Source organism: Rhinoraja longicauda, unplaced genomic scaffold, assembly GCF_053455715.1.
Source record: "Rhinoraja longicauda isolate Sanriku21f unplaced genomic scaffold, sRhiLon1.1 Scf000950, whole genome shotgun sequence".
NCBI lineage: Eukaryota > Metazoa > Chordata > Chondrichthyes > Rajiformes > Arhynchobatidae > Rhinoraja > Rhinoraja longicauda.
The window spans coordinates 1-15,329 of NW_027602166.1; the positions used below are offsets into that span (position 1 = coordinate 1).

Sequence of the window (15,329 nt, forward strand, 5' to 3'; positions counted from 1 at the left end):
TTAAACTTGCAAAAAAATGTAAGTCTATTCGCTGATAGAATTTACATTATCAGTAATCTTAAAAGAACAATTATAACCATATTTTCTCTCCGTGGCCTAGGCAAAAGTTTGGCAAGAAAGAGCCCAGGAGTTGGAAGCATCCCTGGAAAAAGAAAAAGATGGAAATCGAAGGCTCTTAACAGACAAGGACAGAGAGATGGCTGAGATTAGAGCACAGATGCAGCAACAGCTAAATGAATACGAAGATCTTTTGGATGTCAAATTAGCTCTGGATATGGAAATCAGTGCATACAGGAAACTATTGGAGGGTGAAGAAGAGAGGTAACCTTGGATCCAATGTCTTAAATTTGTAATAGTTTTAACTTTTCAAAAAAGAAGCTATATTTGTGCCTTTTATTGTAGTTATTGTACTGTTATCTGCTTGAGCTGCATCTCTCCAATTGTGAATCCAATTGTTTTTATAGAAAAAACCCCAATTTAATTGTTCTCCTTTGAATTTTATTAAACACCACCTACTCTTGGCTTTCCACAATAAAATGTTAAAAGTGATGTCTCAATACCATTGACCATCTCCCTCTGAGAGCAGTTTTTCTGAAAATTTCTGATGCAAGCAAAATAGTAATTTTATTAGGCTAAGATGCTTGAGATTTCTATCTGAAAAAGATGGACAGGTAGAATTTTCCAGGAGCTTGTACATTTTGATGTTAGTTGGATGCTTGACATTTAATATTATAGCAACAAGGCCACTTAACCACTAGTCTACACTTGCCTTCTGGAAAAAAAAACCTGTTGTTCCCCCAGACTCCTTTTATAACAATCCTCTTACTGCAAATCTCAGAGAAACTGCCCTTTCTTTGAAAGTAGTAACTATCAATTTCCTCTGCTTTTTGAATAGACTCTGCTTTTTTCTGAGTAGGTTGGCATTCTTTGCACAGTAGATTGCTGAGTCGCTAATTTCCTCGACTACCAGCACATCGGCTGACTTGTTTTCAAATTTTTGATTTATCTTCAAACTGTTGAGGATTCATCCAAGTGGGTTGAGAATGGGATGGAGAATCTTGTTATTCACAAGTTATAGTAGAATTAGGCTATTCGGCCCATCAAGTCTACTCTGCCATTCAATCATGGCTGATTTCTGCCTCCTAATCCCATTTTCCTGCCTTCTCCTCACACACTTTGACACCAGTTCTAATTAAGAATTTGTTTATCTCTGCCTTAATAATATCCACTGACTTGGCCTCCACAACCCTCTGTGGCAATGAGTTCCACAGAATAACTACCCTCTAAAAGAGCGCCCTTTAATTCGGAGGGTATGACCTCTGGTCCTAGATTCTCCCATCAGTGGAAACATTCTTTCCCAGACCTCCCAACCTGTCTGAATTTGGTGGAAAGTTGCCGCTGGCCCCGCACGCCCCCGCCGCTGGCCCCGCACGCCCCCCCTGCCGCTGGCCCCGCCCGCCTAGCATGAGGCCCGTTGATATTGAGAGGGGATGGGGTGGGTGAATGGGTGGGATCGGGGGGTGGGGGTGAGCGGAGGAAGGGAGGGGTGGGGAGTGGGAGTGTAAAAAAAACATAACCCTGGGATCTCCTTTAAATTTCCTATCCTCTCTTTCTGCCCGGCCCCCTTCCCCACCCTAAACCAGTGCTCTTTATATTCTCTATATTTTGGATTCCTCGGCCCTAGGGCAAGAAAAAATTCTGACTATCTCTTTCCTCTTCCTTTTACAAACTTTGATAAGATCTTCCCTCAACCTCTGCTCCAGTGAGATAACACCCTGCTAATCTTTTCTTGTAACCTCATTCCGGGCAATATCCTGGTGACTCTCCCCCACACTCTTGGTTTTGCTACGACATCCTTCCTGAATTGTAGCACACAAAAGTATACCCAATATTCCACTTTAACAACTGTTGTGTACGATTGCAATGTGATGTCCCATCTCTTGTTTCACTACTTTTGGGTAGTTTGACACGTGCATCTCATTTCAGTACATCAATATGCTCTGCTCTTTACTTTATGTCCAACCAGAATTTTAGCTCCCAAAGTGTATTACCCAATGCGCCAACAGATTAAATTCTATCTGCCACCACTCTGTCTAACTTTCCAGTTGATCTGTGAACCATTGTAGCCTTAGACAAACTTTATCTATGATTCCACCAGTTGTAGTGTCATCTGCAAACTTACTAATCATTCTTCAAAATCATTTATTTATATGAGCACACCACTTGGTACAGATTTCCCGTCACAGAAATACCCTTCCACCACTATATTCTTCCTCCTAGTCCCTGCCAATTTTGGATCCAGTTCATCCACACACTCTGTAGTCTGGTCCTACGGATTAATAATAATAAATACATTTATTTTATATAGCGCTTTTCAGGATACTCAAAGACGCTTTACAGGGCAAACAAGACATAAAAACAAACAAACAAACAAAAGATTTGTCCTGATTTGTCCTTAAGGCAAAACAGTTCAGTGCAGGACCCTGTCAAAAGCCTTATAAAAATCCATATTAGCAGCACCTTCTGCTCAGTGGCCTTCAATCTCCTTGGTTATCAATCAGATTTGTGAAACATGTTCTTACCTGCGCAAAACTGCTGATTCCCTGCATTTCGAAGTGAACATAAATCTTATAGCAGTTCAGAACCTTCTCCAACAACTTGCTCTCCATTGAAGTTCATCTGGCCAGTAGTTTTGTGGCTTATACCCACTGTCCTTCTTGAATAAGGGGACACTGTTAGCTATCCTCCAGTCTTTTGATACTTCACCCGTGGCTAATAAAGATGCAAAAATATTAATTGGAGCCACAGCAATCTCCTCCAACACGTCCCTTATATCCTGGGATAGATCTGACCCATTCCTGGGTATTTTCCCACCCTATTGTACCTCCTCAGTCCTAACCTTCCTGAAGCAACTAGAATATCCACGTATCCCTTGACTCTCCAGCCATCTCATCCCTCCTCCTCCCCGGTGAATGCTGAGCAGCAATCATTCAGGACTTTCTCATATACCCTGACCCCACATGTAAATTACAGCATTCCTTCCATAGATACCCTCTGCTTTTGATATACTTGCAAAAGATTTTAGGATTTCCCTCACCCTGCCTGGCAAATACAAATTTCCTATACCTGTCAAACTCTTTCTCCATCTCCCCGATTGAACATAATAATATATTTTATTTACCAAAGTTTGCTAAACCTATCTGCGTACCTGTCCAAATCTCTTTTAAATCTGTGACCTTGTGGGTTTTCTCAGTGCGTGGGTTTCCTCGCATATTCTAAAGACGTGTCGGTTTGTAGGTTAATTGGCTTTTGCAAATTGCCTGTAGTGTGTAGTATACAACAGTGGAATAACATAGCACTAGTATATGGGTAATCGATGGTTGGTGTGGATTTAGTGGGCCGAAGGGCCTATTTCTACGTTGTATTTCTAAACTAAAACTAAACCACTGGCACTGCACTATATGAAATGTAATAACATTTTATTTTATTTTCAGATTGAAGCTGTCACCGAGTCCATCTTCCCGGGTGACTGTTTCTCGTGCCACATCAAGCCGCAGTGTCCGCACAGCTCGTGGCAAGAGAAAGCGTGTTGATGTTGAGGAGTCTGAGGCCAGCAGTAGTGTTCGCATTTGCCATCAGGCTTTTGCCACTGGAAATATAGGCCTAGAGGAACTGGATGTCGATGGCAAATTTATACGCCTAAAGAACAATTCTGAGCAGGTACAAATGGGAGAAAAGACTTGCGAGATACATTAGAAGCAAGTTATATGTTTGCTAATTTTTGTTTCTTAAAACAGGATCAACATATGGGTGGCTGGGAACTGATCCGAAAAATTGGTGATGGAACTGCCTCCTACAAGTTTACCACTAAGTATGTGTTGAAGGCTGGACAAACAACTACTGTAAGTTTAAGCTTAATAAAAATTCATATTGATGTGCTCAAAAACTACTCTTTAGCCTCTACTGAGATGCTGCAGGGCAATAAGATAAGAAACAAAATAAATCATTTTGATGGAGATGTTAGAAAATCCAGTGGAGCTTATAACCATCAACTTCTGAAATGTCTGGCCTATCTATGGTAGGGAGCTTTCCTTTTAATGTTGCCTTTGGAAAGAAGTGTTTGTGTATATTCAAACTGGATTACCAGTTATTAAAGAACCCAAATTTTGTGTTACTGTCGCAGCTCCCAGAAAATCTGAAGAGGGATGGTTATGGGTTCAGGAATATCGAGCATTAAAATTAAAGGTTTTTGTCATAACTAATTTTATATTTGTCACTGCAAGCTAAACATTCTCAAGACTGTATGATACACTGGTTAATCACTGGACAAATATCAATAGAAGAGATCACTTGTCAACTTGGTGGCCTTCCATGGTGAAAATATCAGCTGTGTTCCTAAGAGGCAAATGATTGAAATTGAATTAACACCAACTAAACCCACATAATACAAATCTATTCCTAATAATATCCTAATTCATCAATAACATTACACCCACTTTGCATCATGTACATTATAGCAGTTCTACATGTACTTCTGTAGTATAGGTTAATTGTTAAACTTGTTTCCTAACATTGCCCTCATAAAACAGTTGTATGGAGAAGATGGAGAGAAGACTTGCTAAACTGGAGAAACTAGGATAGTTCTCCTTTGAAGAAAATCAGATGGAAGTGTTTAAAAACAAGGTTATATACATTAGACAGGGAAACCTATTTCAGAATCGAAAGACCCAAGAACCAAATGTGACTTACAGAAAATTGTCTTTGCATGTTTACCATCGGGAATGTATGCCTGGGGTAGTAGTGGGAATTGGTTTAAAGGGAAGCTGGTTAATTATCTGAAATGACAGAATTTGCTGGGGTGGGGGTTGTGGGAATACCTGGATTGCTGATTTAGGGTTGATGTGGATTTGCTGAATGGCTGCTTTCTATGCTTTTAACAGTTCAGTGGTTCTGTATTTCATCATAGAAATTGAAAGTTGATACATTTGTATCAAGCTTATAGTAACCAAAAACCTGATTTTTGCCCATTAAAACTGAAGAACTCAAATTGAGCCCAAAATAAATATAATGTACATCAAGCCTTAATATTGTTGTCCTTTTATTTCCTGAATCCTTTTGTCTAACCCTTAAATTGGCTTTTAACCAATCTATGTTCCCATTGTTGGGGGAGTCCAGAACCAGGGGCCACAGTCTTAGAACAAAGGGGAGGCCATTTAAAACTGAGGTGAGAAGGAACTTTTCCACCCAGAGAGTTGTGAATTTGTGGAATTCTCTGCCACAGAGGGCAGTGGAGGCCAAATCACTGAATGAATTTATGAGAGAGCTAGATATAGCTCTGGGGGCTAGTGGAATCAAGGGATATGGGGAGAAGTTGGGCACAGGTTACTGATTGTGGATGATCAGCCATGATCACAATGAATGTCGGTGCTGGCTCGAAGGGCCGATTGGCCTCCTCCTGCACCTATTTTCTATGTTTCTATTTTCCTAGGTATAGTTGTATGCCATGTTTCCATTTATTACACTAAATGGTGGTCTGTGTCATTAACTGATTTAAATAGTCATTAACTGATTTATGACTGATCATAATGAATGGTCATTAACTGATTTATTCTCGTTTACAATCTGTTATTGTGTACTATGTGCCTGCAGGGTTGGAAGGAAAGAAGATCCATATGCACTGTAGGATCAATTATTTATTTTCTTTCAGGATGTATCTTTGTTGGCAAGGGGCAGCATTTAATTATTTTCCAAAATTACACTGGAGAAGGAAGCTATTCTTTTGCTCCACAGTTCCAGGGCTTGGTTAATACATTTCCAGTTTTGTGGCGTAAAGGGGATTCTGCAGTTGTTGTTTCCATGCATCTGCTACCTTTGTCCTTGATTGTGAAGGATGCAGGCCTCCTGTGTAACTTCACCTACTACATTACTCCTTGTTTCTCTATGGTTAATTGATCATTTATTACCCATCAGGGTTCTGTTGTTTTATTGATTAACATATTTTTCTACTGGCATTGTCAGCTCTAATTGATATCGCGTTCCAATTGTTAGTTTCTAATTGTTAAAATCTTGCAGTGTTTAGTTATGTCCTGCTTTTTCTTTAGTCTTTTTGTAAATCTTCATGCCTGGTTCATCTTAATGTATTATTGCCTTTTTCTGTTATGATTAGGGATAATATATGCCTTGCTGTTACGAAAATCTATTTTTATGCATCTTTTGTTACATTCCTATAATTTGTTGATTCACTGATTAATTAATATCCTTGCTTGATTTAATCTGATCTGTGTTTTATCCACTATTTAATCCAAGGAGTTCTTAACTTCAAAAAAAATGTTTACCATGAATTGTGGACACTGGTGATAAATTAATGTTGGTTGTGCTTAATGCTCAATAATCTCACCACTACAGATCTGGGCTTCTGATGCTGGCGTGGTATCTTCTCCTGCCAATCTGATCTGGAAGAATCATAAAGCTTGGGGCACTGGGGCAGATGTGAAAGTAGTTCTCAGGAATTTGCAGGGAGAGGTAATGTTTCTTTCAATTACTGAGAGCAATTTGGCAAAATCATACCATGGTTGTCTTTTAAAATTGGAAGATGCTTCTGTGTTTCTATGAATATTTTTTCTTCAGATTAAATATTGTCTATATCGTTGAGAGAAAAAGGGTATGAGGGTGTTGTATGCAATTAAATAAAAGTGTTATCAAATGTAAATAAGGTTATATTTGAAAAGATAATCGGCTACAATCAGCTAACCTGTTTGTTTGCTTTTTTACAAAAACATATTTAATTATCTGTAAATCTAAAGACATTTTATAGAACAGGTATTTGCAGTGCTATTCTACAGTTTAGCGAAGTCTCATTTGGAAATTAACCTTGCTGATTTCTCCTGCAGGAAGTGGCTGAGAGAACCACAATTTTTACCACCACTCTTCTGGAGGAGGAGGAGGAAGAAATCGAGATTAAAGATGAAGACCTTTTCCATCAACAAGTAGGTCTACCTCTAAGAAATGAAATCATATGATGGAAATTTGAAGGAAAACTACTGTAGTTTTGATTTACTGGTACACCAAACTTTGTTTAGAATCGGCAGCGGAAAGAATGCTCAAGTGCAGGTCCTCCCCAATTTACAACAGGGTTTTGTTCCTGAGAATTGTTTATAACCTGAACAGCTCACCAGTTGGTAATGTGGCTTAACAAAAGATGCCTACACAAGTAGATTGCCCAATAGGAATAGATCATCTGGAGAAACTTTTAAAATCTCGTTTTGCCATTTTTAATAAAGCTGACGTTAACAAATTTAACCCTAGCGCATCTCAGGCTAATAATATACTTTAAAAAGATTTTTCTGCAGACAAGGTTCCAAATGCTATTTGTACATTAAAACAGACAGCACCGTTGGCCCAGAAGGTGTATCTCTAGATAGCATTCACAAACTGAACATCTACATGTTAACTAGAATGTATTTTTCCTGGATTTGATGTGGCAAAACTTCAGTTAATATCAAGGTGTAGCCCTGCAACAGGCAGCAAATTCATGCCCCCCCCCCCCCCCCCCCCCAAAGCTCGCGTGTTTTGGTGGTGCGTAAGTCGGATGTTTGTCACCTGGAGATGATTTGTGTACACTGATGCATGGGTTGTGATGTGGTGTTAGGGGACAAATGCACTCTGGATATGGTTGGCATTGAGAGAGGTTCTAATGCTCAGATTTATTTTTAGAAACAGAAAATAGGTGCAGGAGGAGGCCATTCGGCCCCTCGAGTCAGCACCACCATTCATTGTGATCATGGCTAATCGTCCACAATCAATAACCCGTGCCTGCCTTTTCCCTATATCCCTTGATTCCACTAGCCCCATGAGCTCTATCTAACTCTTAAATCCATCCAGTAATTTGGCCTCCACTGCCCTCTGTGGCAGAGAATTTCACAACTCTCTGGGTAAAAAAGTTTCTTCGCACCTCAGTTTTAAATGGCCTCCCCTTTATTCTAAGACCGTGGCCCCTGGTTCTGGACTCGCTCAACATTGGGAACATTTTTCCTGCATCTAGCTTGTCCAGTCCTTTAATAATTTTATATGTTTCTATAAGATCCCCTCTCATCCTTCTAAACTCCAGTGAATACAAGCCGTCTTTTCAATCTTTCCTCCTATGACAGTCCCGCCATCCCAGAGATCAATCTCGTGAACCTATGCTGCACTGCCTCAATTACAAGGATGTCCTTCCACAAATTAGGAGACCAAAACTGTACACAATACTCCAGATGTGGTCTTACCAGGGCCCCTATACAACCATTTTGCACCATGCTGTTGATTAAAGGAAATAGAAGCAACATGATATAATCCCGTAAAAAGACAGCATCTTTATCCAAGCTTTTTTCATACGATCGCCATGCCATAGGAAGCTTAACTGTATAAATACTTTCTTCGTCTTGCCACCCTTTGCCTGTCTAGCTACCTTTTAGGCATTGGTGGACATACACACCAAAGTTCCTTGCCCCTTCACGCTGAATATCTGCTATTATGTATTCCCTTCTCTTGTTGCACCTCCATAAATTAATCACCTTGCACTGCTCTGGTTTCAGATCCATTTGTTCCTTTTTTTCTCCAACTGTCCAGATGACTCTCCCTACAGTTTATAGCTTTATTTGAGGGTTAATCTCAAGTGTTTTTTGTACTACTTGCAAACTACTTTACCTTGTCCTCTGCATTTGGGTCTTCAACCATAATATGGATAACGAAGCAAAGGATGAATTACTGAGCCCTTTAGAACATCACCTGTTAATGGTCTTCCAGAGACACAACCATCTATAAATAATTTCTGCTTTCCGCCAAAGAGAATGGTGGGCAGCAATTGTCAGATTTCTTTGCTTATGATTGATCCGATACCAAGTGTCTGACGTTGGTGTTGTGAACCGCACAGTTTATCACTGCGCCACCATGTTTGGTGTGTTGTCCTGTAGGTTGGAAGTGGTCAGATTGGCTTTCCAATGGCTTTCCTGATTTAGATATCCAGATATTTGGGAGTGAAAAATAAAGTGCTAGAGTAACTCGGCAGATCAGACAACACCTCTGGAGAATATAACAACATTTTGGGTCAGGGCCTTTCTTCAGTTTACTTGGGAGAGGGACTGTGGAAAACGAGTCGGGGCAGGAGTTGCCTGCCTTGCCGTATCTAATTTGATTTCACTAAATGAGAAACCTGGCTATTGAGCATATGGATTTGCACCTTTGGCTAGATGAAATGTGGTGGAAAATGTCCTTAAAGGGTATTAGCCAATCAGTATTTTTGGCAGTTTGGTTTCATGGTTACTATTATTTGTATGTGTTTTTCAGTTCCATGTTTTTTAATTAACTAGATTCCTTTCCCTTCCCTCTCCCATCAATTCCACTGCCATGATTGGATTTACTCTCAGTTCTGAGTGTAATTTAAAATACTTCTCTTTACTATTCTCCATTGGTATATACGGCATTTCTGAATTGCATTGGAACCAAAGACCTCTTGTAAAAAAAAAAGTGTTATCTGGCTTGTTCATTTGCAGCAAGTAAGAATTTCATTGTTCTGTTGCTGTTACATAGGGCAACTAAATACTCTTGACTTACTCCAACAGTAGAAAATGCTCTTTTTCTACACTTGGTTGCATCAGTTAATGTCATCGATAATCATACAGCTGTCATCACTGCAAATACTACTTATTTTATTTATATATAATTAGTATTTGCAGTGATGGCAGCTACATACATATATATATTTCTGTCATCAGACAGCTATATATGTGTGTGTTGGGTGAAATAATCACATTGTTCTGCATTCCACTAGTTCACTAATGCTATAATTTGTAATTTGTTTTCTTTTTGTTTTTAGGGAGATCCAAGAGCGGCCAACAGAAGCTGTGCAGTAATGTGATCATCTTCCAAGACCACTTCTTTAAAAACATACTGCCTATGTTAAACTTTTAATATTTAGAAATTGAAAATATTTTTGTATTTCAGTAATTTGTATTTTAGATATTTTGTTAATTTCTTTTTGTACACATGACATGGTTCAGGACTTTTTTTATACTGTTGCTGCAATTTTTTTAGAACATTGCAAGGACTAGAATTTAACAAAACCTAATGTGAATGACTTTTTAAAACTATAGAAGATGTTTATCTGAGCATGATTGCAGATCAAACCAATGAGATGTAATTTGTGTAGATGCAGAAACCAGAGTCATTTTGCGCAGCTTGCAAATGTTACTGGACCTTGACTTAAAACCTGCAGCAGGAAAGGGGTGAATAGGCATCTTGGTAAAGACTTATAAATTTACAAATAGCACAGCACTGAGCTTAATCTTAATGTCTTTTTTAAAATGTTTATACCACTTTGGCCAAAATGTAACACAGACTGGGTTGAACATTTCTTGTTTGGTAGTATTTCCTTGTAGTGGAGGGGAACATGGTGTGCTTGAATGCAGTGTTTTAATGTAGTGGTGACCCGCTTGAGTTTTCATGGCAATATAAATAAAACATTGTTTCATAAAATGTTATTTCCTGAGATTGAATTTACTTCTTTAAACTTCAAGGCACATCAACATTTCTGTTTTAACTGCCAGTGTATAATCATTACCAGTGCCTTCAGTTTTTTAAATTTTGAATATGGCTTTTTGATAGTTTTTAGTTTATTGTTACATGTTTTGTTGTGTGCTCTTCAGTCAGGGAAAAGATAATAGAGGATTACAATCAAACTGTTTAGTGTACAGATAAAGGGAAGATACAGTAAAGTCGGATTAAAGATAGTCAAAGGATCTCCAATGAGGTAGATCGGCCAGGACCACACTCTAGTTGGTGATAGTATGATTACGATAGTGGGCTCCAGAGGGTAACAACTGTGGTCACATTTGTGTATTTTACAAAGTTCATGAAACATTAGAATTTGCACTAATTACTACACAAACTGTTTGGGAGAGTCATTGAGAAGCATTTACAATTCAAAGATTGGGATTTTCTTGCACAGCTATTGTTCGTGAAGATTGTTTGCTTTCTCCTAACCTCTGGCCAGTGAACACAACAATAGCAAATGCTTCCTGAAGAACACTTGGATAAAGAAAGCAACGGGTATTGGAGCAAATTTAACCAGCTCATGTGGAGAAATTTGCCTTATTGTTGATTGGGGGGGGGGGGGGTAGAGATTAGTGTCAAACATAGAAAATAGGTGCAGGAGTAGGCCCTTTGAGCCAGGACTGCCATTCAATATGAACATGGCTGATCATCCAGAATCAGTACCCTGTTCCTGCTTTTTCCCCATATCCCTTGATTCAATAAGAGCTATATCTAACTTAGTGAAGGAGATGTGAGACTAGTTTTTAACACAACAATGGGTGTCTAGAACACTGGTGTTTCATTGTTGACCAGTTCCTTATGCCTATAGAGTGGGCTACCAGTGTGAGTGGTATTGCTTTCTGCTGATATCTGCTGGGGAAGCTCATGGTGATGTGTAGCCAATCGAGTTACTCTTATCCGTGGGAAATCCATAACACGTGACCCATGGGACATTGGGTATATTTGGCCATTCCAGAGGGAAAAAAATGCCACCGCTGCCTCTTCCTCCTAGATACAGAAATCATTATAATGGTAATAGGTGTTGCATTCTGAAAGGAAGCTATAAGCATTAATGTTTGCAGCCAAGTTGATTTTCAAAGCTGCAATCAGTAATTTCATTGTTTGGGCTCCAACAGGAAATCCCCCTTTTCTCATAAAATTTAAGGATCCTGTTATTCGGATGTGAATAAACGTAGTAGTAAATTACAATTGATGTTTCTTCAATCTTTATTCTACAGATGATGAATTAAGTTCCAACTGATTTTGATTTAAACTGTTGTGAGGAATAGGCGTATCAGCTTATTTCAGTAACCACTAGATGTCACAGTTGGGTGTATTTCTAACTTGGATTTAGGCTATTTTTGTTTCTCATTGATCTAGTATAAATGTGTGCTTCCACAATGCAAATTGGATTTAACACGATTGATGAATTTGAGAACAATGCATTATAACCAACTTGGTCCATGTTAGACAAGTAATCCTGAACCAGAAACAATAGATGAATTGAGGTCCATTCCCAGGTGACGGTTGATCACTGTGTACAAGTCAAATGATCCTGGGTGGTACAAGAAATCTTGCTATAATCTTCACAAAGCCACCAGGAATGCCAAGAGATGACACCCACTGACTCTAGCAAGGCCAGAGTACAATAACTGACTGCAAGACAAAGTCAGGCAGCATCATTGCTGAGAGTGCAACCCTCCCTGATAAATTTACTGCATTCTATGCTTGCTTTGAGAAGAAGGCCAACAGGGGGATGACATCCATCCTGTCAGACTGGAGTGTGCCTTTTCCCATGGTCACTGTGCAGAAGTTAGATCAGCCTTCCTGAGGGGAACTCATGGAAAACAACTGGCCCAGACAGTCCCTGGCCATGTCCTTAGGAAATGCAGAGACCAAATAGCCAGTGTTCACAGACATCTCTCCCATCTCTGTTCTGAGGTATGCACCTGCTCTGGAGGCACAACATTAGCCGTCATCTGGCACCTCACTCTTATTTATTTCTGTTAGTCAGGGCTCCTGCAATTTCCTCGCTTGCTCAGTGTCCTCGGATATGTGATCAGGCCCTGGGTATTTATTACCTTCATGCACCTTAGGATGTCCAGCACCTCCTCAACCATAATATGGACTTTCTTCAAAACATCTCAATTAACTGTCCTAAGTTTCCAAGTCTTGTCTTTCTCCATGGTAAAACTGGGGAGATGCTTGTTGAGGATTTTGCCCAGCTCCACACAGATGACTGCGTTGGTTGCTGAGGGGCCCTATTCTCTCTGTAGTTAACTTTTCCTCTTGATGTGCACAAAATCTCTTTGGATTTTACTTATCTGCCAGAGCTATTGCCGGCCACCCTTCCTGATTTCCTTCAGAAAATATTTAATAGGAATCTTGAGGTGTGACTTACTCCACACAAAGGGTGGTGGGAACAAGCTGCCAGAAGAGGCTGTTGAAACATTTAAGAACCAATGAGACAGGTATAATGATAGGACAAAGATTTGGAGGGATTTTGGCGGTGGGACAAGTGTAACTGGGACATATTGGGCCTGTTTCCACACTATCACTGACTATATTAATGATGAATTTAAAAAAATACAAATTGTAATGATTTAAAAAAAATTGTTTAATAAGAAACAAGAACATCTGGAACAAAACTAAAATTTAGCTTCATTGAAAATTAATTCAGTAAATGATTATGACTGCACATTTTTGGAATATTACCAAGAAAATGCTATTATTTCCTTAAATCCACCAAAGCTCCTAAAACTGAGGTGAAGTGCTTTCTTTAAAACATTAGGTGGAAATAGACATACATAAACTAAATCCAAATAAAAATTGTGTTAAAAGTCAGAAAAAAAGAACCTTCCTCTATTGTTATTATTTCCCTGTTTTGTGTATTTACTTTACCTTGTGATGGGTCTCTATATTGGGCAGGTGCCAAATTTAGACATATGTAGGGAGACAATCAAATCATACTTGATATAAAATCAATGCATTTGAATTAAACTACTGCCTGATGTGAATGTCCCGCCTTTTACATTGACTGTAGACAACAATCGAATCTTCCAGAAAGTGATTGTGAAGGTCACAAGTTTGGAAATGAAGTGGTTACAATTAAAAATACTACATATTGAATTGTATCTCAAACTGAGAATCTACTTTCAGTGCAGGCCGACTTGAAATTTCTCTTTAAAATGATAATAGCTCTAGCAGCCTATGCTAAACCAAATCGATTTTATTTAATTTCTATTAGTAGAATAAATACTAGAAACTTTCACGTGAGCACAATTATGCATATAATAATAATCAATATTAAGAAATGTGAATGCTAATTAGAAACAAATCACTTATGAAATGTCAACATTGGTGTATTTATTTAAATAAAGTTTTCAATACTAAAAAATTACATCAGCTAAAGCATTACTTCCTAGTGTAGTATGGATTCTGAAATATATATATGTAAACTGTACTTTGATTCTGAGCAGTCTGCTTTGTAGCTAAGTCATTAAAATATTTAGTCATTGAATTTAATAGGCAATAGTGTTGCCAAATGAAAAAATAATAATAAATTATTTTAAGGACTACTGCAATGGTGAATGATGATTAACACATTCAAATTGAGAGCGATTACATAATTTTACTAAAATATTTAACTTTAAATTGCATCCCTTCCCATAACTGAACGATGATAAATTATGGACCCCTGGATTCCAAATTTGGAAAACACATTTCAGAATCTTTTACGGAAGGCATGATGTGATATTACAATTTATGGACTATTACACCAAATTCACAGCAACAACATCAAGTATAAAAATAATCCAAGTACATTAATTTCAATTTTATTTAATTAACATTTACCACCAAATCACCTCTGGTGAAAAATATGAGACAACTATTGTGAAGAAGCTATACACACCTCTTGGATAGGTTGCCAGTGTTTCAAAAACCATGCAAAAAATTCATTAACATTAACCCATCTCTGGGCACAATGGCAGTGAGACGTTTGGTTTCAGGCTCACTGTTTAAATTGAGACCAAGAGATTGGTTGCTTTATCATTAAACATTGGCAGTCCACCTTGCACAAAGAAAACAGCTAAGTAATGGAGCAAAATGCTGAAGGTACTCAGTGAGTCAGGCAGCATCTGTGGAGGGAATGCTGAAGGTACTCAGTGAGTCAGGCAGCATCTGTGGAGGGAATGCTGAAGGTACTCAGTGAGTCAGGCAGCATCTGTGGAGGGAATGGATAGGTGATATTTCAAGTTAGGACCTATCTTCAGACTGATGGAGTGGGAGGAGGGTAGAAAGCTGGAAAAGGGAGGTGGAGATGGTGCAAAGCCTGGCAAATGTTAGAGGCAAGGGGTCATGATTGGCAGAAGGGTAGGGTTGAAACGGAAACAAAAATGTGCCTATATTAAGAAAGAAAATGAGTGAAATGTTAAATTGGAGAGTTAGGCTCACAATCAGGAGCTCCAGCCAACCTTGGCGGACAGAGTACAAGTTTCTGGCAAAGCAGTCTCCTAGTCTATGCTTGGTCTTGCCAATCTGAAGCAGGGCACATCGAGACTAAGTGCCATGAGATTGGAAGAGATGCAAGTGAACTGCACTGGCACAAGCCTAATGCATGTACCTGGTAAAATGACAGCAATGGAGTGATTTGACTTTGAAATTGTTGCACTTGCATTCCAAAAAACAAACTGCTGGAGGAACTCAGTGGCCAGTTCTCATCTGAGGGGGAATGAACAGATGACATTTTGAGTCAGGAC

The 15,329-nt window shown here is 38.9% G+C and overlaps 1 protein-coding gene across 1 annotated transcript; it reads left to right on the plus strand.

The window, feature by feature from the left end:
- Positions 1-100: 100 nt before the first annotated feature.
- Positions 101-11,136, plus strand: LOC144591376 (lamin-B1-like; the record flags this gene model as incomplete). Its single annotated transcript, XM_078395587.1, has 6 exons — positions 101-321; positions 3,495-3,720; positions 3,798-3,902; positions 6,406-6,522; positions 6,891-6,986; positions 9,854-11,136. Coding segments are annotated over 6 exons (807 nt in total), but the record flags the coding sequence as incomplete, so codon positions are not given.
- Between the last annotated feature and the right edge of the window lie 4,193 nt (positions 11,137-15,329).